At 44.2% G+C, this 1,915-nt stretch overlaps 1 protein-coding gene across 1 annotated transcript; it reads right to left on the bottom strand.

Annotated features, from left to right (window-relative positions):
- Positions 1-6: 6 nt before the first annotated feature.
- Positions 7-1,909, bottom strand: LOC110440867 (7-dehydrocholesterol reductase-like). Its single transcript, XM_021483991.1, has one exon. It carries the CDS (start codon positions 1,900-1,902, stop codon positions 715-717), a length of 1,188 nt encoding a protein of 395 aa, XP_021339666.1. The 5' UTR covers positions 1,903-1,909; the 3' UTR covers positions 7-714.
- Between the last annotated feature and the right edge of the window lie 6 nt (positions 1,910-1,915).

The raw sequence follows: 1,915 nt of genomic DNA, 5'->3' as shown, positions 1-1,915 counted from the left end.
GGATACCGCCGATAACCACGGAATCTATTATAACTACTAGAGTATCATATCAACAAGTTCTGATCGAAACGTTACAAATTATGCAAACGAGCGTTACTGTACTGCTCGCAGTGCCATAACACACCAAAGTACCAAATCAGCGGAATTGCACATCTGTTCTACCGATTAAAGGCCTCGCCGGCCGTCTTGGATCGGAAGCTGCGTAATAGCTTCTTCTAATTAACGCAGGTCCACCAATACTCATGCAAAGCTTCATTGTAACACGTTCGAACAAGTTCAGGGTAGGAATTTTAAAGAAATTACATATGTTTATCAATAGCCACACAGAAACATAAACTTATTTCGTCAGTTATCACGGAATTTACAAGTACGTCCATTATATTAATAACCACAGAATCGACAGGATTCCGTCAATAACCACGGAATCCAAAGTCAGATTTAGAAACGATAATACAAAAAGCATTCCGTTAGTCACCACGAAATGTACATAAAAGTCAAACAGGATTCCTTCAACAATCATTCCGGACCGAACGTATGATTCAGGTGAATATATACTGTAATGGGCCTGTACAATAAAACAGACACCTGGTCGTGTTGGTTATACGCGTGTCAATGTTTACGATGATAACAGTTTGTTCTATAGTGCAAACGTATGACACAGAACAACATGGTTTCGTCTCCATTGTCTTGTACGAATCTTGTTGTTGTTATCGGTCATATTAGATATGGCACAATTCTACACGGAACCTCTCGGCAGTACTCCTTCCAGTATTGGCCGTATTTACTGCTGCACTTCCGCTCATCTCGAAAACTACGGTGCACGAGAAGTATCGTGAGGAAGGTCAAGTACGCATATGGCGCAAAGTTCAAGGTCATGCAAGGCGCAGTCCAAAAGAACGCCAGTAATAGTTCAGCAAGGTAGTTAAAATGGCGGGCAACTTTCCACCATCCCGACACAAGAAGCAGGCTTTCCTTTTCTTCGCCGCTGTGAAGTATATATTTGGCCTTTATTATGTTTGGTTTACGCCCCCATATAAGACAGTTTCCGTGTGTTTTCCTTGTAGTCAGCTTCTGCAAATCGGCCCAATAATTTATCAATATACAGGCCAAACCACAGCCTAGTAAGAAGACGGCGGTGATTGGTTCAAGATGGACCGGATTTTTCACCATATACATACTTACGGATGCGTACAAAGAGGGAACTAGAACCAAACAACCCCAACATATATAAAATCCAGCACGATCCAAAATAATGTCAAGGGTGTGCATGTAGCCTCCCTCCCACCAGAAGAACTTTGTGATGTACACCAATTGAAGAACGGAGGAAATGAAGATGCTATTCACGAACCCGTGCAGCTCGTAACTCTTGAGGTTGTAGAGGACTACAAGTATTGGCCACACTGTCAACCCGAATCGACAGTTTGTGAAGACTTTGATGTCGACACCGAATACTCTAGGATAGAGTTCGACCCCGCAGTAGTAGTCGAAAATAAAGTTACCCGTATAGCCACTGTCGCTAGACGACGGCCAGTAGCGACCCTTGATGTAGAGAAAGAGACAGAAAACCACACTAAATGCGTTCAAGAACAGCATTACTTCGTCAAATCGGTCGTACACGACTGTGGGTGTAAGTCCTTGACCTTTCAACACGACCGTGAACACAACAAACGCCGCCATTGTGACAATATAGCAAAGGAAGCCGTTGTTTTTATACACGGGGATATTTCCTTTCAAAGTTTCTGGCCCCTCCAACCTCTTCCCCGGAAGCAGTACCATCAGTACAAGCGCGAATGCCATATATCCCAGTACCACACAAGGAATGAGACCGTCCTGTATTCGGCTTGACCACCACATGTCCGAGAGGCCGGTCAGCAGCGATCTCTCCGTCAGGACACGGTACATTTCGGCCACGCTG

Source organism: Mizuhopecten yessoensis, unplaced genomic scaffold (assembly GCF_002113885.1).
Source record: "Mizuhopecten yessoensis strain PY_sf001 unplaced genomic scaffold, ASM211388v2 scaffold712475, whole genome shotgun sequence".
In the NCBI taxonomy this organism is placed as follows: Eukaryota; Metazoa; Mollusca; class Bivalvia; order Pectinida; family Pectinidae; genus Mizuhopecten; species Mizuhopecten yessoensis.
The sequence above is the reverse complement of the archived record's forward strand: the minus strand, read 5'-3'. Positions and strand labels throughout refer to the sequence as shown.